Consider the following 2,500-nt stretch of genomic DNA (forward strand, 5'->3'; position numbering starts at 1 on the left):
TGACTGCACTCTCTGACGTCAGCTTCACGCGCCACATTTGATCAGCCGCTTCGCGCGTTTCTCTTGTTTACTTTCAGTTAAAACATACACATATTAACACGCCTGATAAAATTACGAGCTTCTTGTGACATTTATAATATACAAAGGTATGTTTGATTTGGGTGCTGCCGTGTCGTTATAGAATAGAAAGAGCATCAGTTTGTGTGATGTGAGTCTGACAGGATTCACAGTCTTTGATTGATCGTAATTGACGTATGATGGTAAAATGAGCAAGAATCAGAGGACTTTGTTCGAGTCGTGGGGCTGCAGCGTCTCTCACACAGACCAGAGAAAAACTACCTCAACAAAAACTTCTCAGGGCAGTAATGTGAGAGCGACAGACAGGTGTGAGCAGAGAGGTGAGACAGCAGCGGTCTATCAACACACTGAAGATGAAGACGATGATGATGATCTGATGCTCGTGGCTGTTTATGAGGCAGAGAGGTCCCTGGAGGGCGATGACGTCACTTCCGGCTTCGACCCCTCCGCAGGGCAGGTGTGGATTTATCCCACGAACTACCCGGTGAGAGAGTACCAGCTGCGGATCTCTGAGGCGGCTCTGCTGCAGAACACGCTGGTGTGTCTCCCCACCGGTCTGGGCAAGACCTTCATCGCCTCGGTGCTCATGTATAATTACTACCGCTGGTTCCCCGCAGGGAAGATCATCTTCATGGCTCCTACTAAACCTCTGGTGTCCCAGCAGATAGAGGCGTGTTACAGAGTGATGGGGATCCCACAGGAACACATGGCCGAACTCACAGGTCACTGTCATCTAACACACACACACACACACTCACTCACTCACTCACTCACTCACTCACTCAGTCATTCATTCATACTCACACACAGTCACTCACACACACACACACACACAGTCACTCACACACAGTCATTCATTCATTCACTCACTCACTCACTCACAGTCATTCGCTCGCTCACACACATATACTCACTCACTCACACGCACACACACTCACTCACACGCACACTCACGCACACACACTCACTCACACTCACTCACTCACACGCACACATATACTCACTCACTCACACGCACACACACTCACTCACACGCACCCATATACTCACTCACACGCACACACACTCACTCACACATATACTCACTCACACTCACTCACTCACACGCACACATATACTCACTCACTCACATGCACACATATACTCATTCACTCACACTCACACATACTCACTCACACACACACACTCACTCACACGCACACATACACACTCACTCACACGCACACATATACTCACTCACTCACTCACACTCACTCACTCACTCACACGCACACATATACTCACTCACGCACACACACTCACTCACTCGCACACACACACTCACTCACTCGCACACACACATATACTCACTCACTCACACTCACTCACTCACACGCACACATATACTCACTCACTCACACTCACTCACTCACACGCACACACACTCACACGCACACACACTCACACGCACACACACTCACTCGCACGCACACACACTCGCACGCACACACACTCACTCACACGCACACACACTCACTCACACGCACACATATACTCATTCACTCACACTCACTCACTGACACGCACACACTCACTCCATCACACTATACTCACTATCACACTCACTCACACTCACACATACTCACTCACTCACACTCACACACACATATACTCATTCACTCACACTCACTCACTCACTGCACACATATACTCACTCACTCACTCACACTCACTCACTCACACACACACATATACTCACTCACTCACACACACACTCACTCACTCACACGCACACACACTCACTCACACGCACACATATACTCACTCACTCACTCACTCACACTCACTCACTCACACGCACTACACATCACTCACTCACTCACACTCACTCACTCACACATTACTCACACTACACTCACTCACTCACTCACACGCACACACACTCACTGCACGCACACATCACTACACTCACTCACTCACTGCACACACACTCACTCACACGCACACATATACTCATTCACTCACTCACTCACTCACGCACACATATACTCACTCACTCACACTCACTCACTCACACGCACACATATACTCACTCACTCACACTCACTCACTCACACGCACACATATACTCACTCACTCACACTCACTCACTCACACCACACATATACTCACTCACTCACACTCACTCACTCACACGCACACTACTCACTCACTCGCACACACTCACTCACTCACACTACACTCATCATACACTCACTCACTCACACACACATACTCACTCACACACACACATACTCACTCACTCACACTCCACTCACTCACACGCACACATATACTCACTCACTCACACTCACTCACTCACACGCACACATATACTCACTCACTCACACACACACATATACTCATTCACTCACACTCACTCACTCACGCACACATATACTCA

General features: G+C 48.6%; 1 protein-coding gene across 1 annotated transcript in view; it reads left to right on the top strand.

Annotated features, from left to right (window-relative positions):
• The first annotated feature begins 105 nt into the window (after positions 1-105).
• fancm (FA complementation group M) overlaps positions 106-2,500 on the top strand; it is a 72,496-nt gene continuing 70,101 nt past the window's right edge. The window contains 1 exon segment of the mRNA XM_052144960.1: positions 106-800. Coding sequence (XP_052000920.1) covers positions 266-800 — 535 coding nt within the window. The 5' untranslated portion in view covers positions 106-265.

Source organism: Xyrauchen texanus, chromosome 16, assembly GCF_025860055.1.
Source record: "Xyrauchen texanus isolate HMW12.3.18 chromosome 16, RBS_HiC_50CHRs, whole genome shotgun sequence".
NCBI classification, from domain to species: domain Eukaryota; kingdom Metazoa; phylum Chordata; class Actinopteri; order Cypriniformes; family Catostomidae; genus Xyrauchen; species Xyrauchen texanus.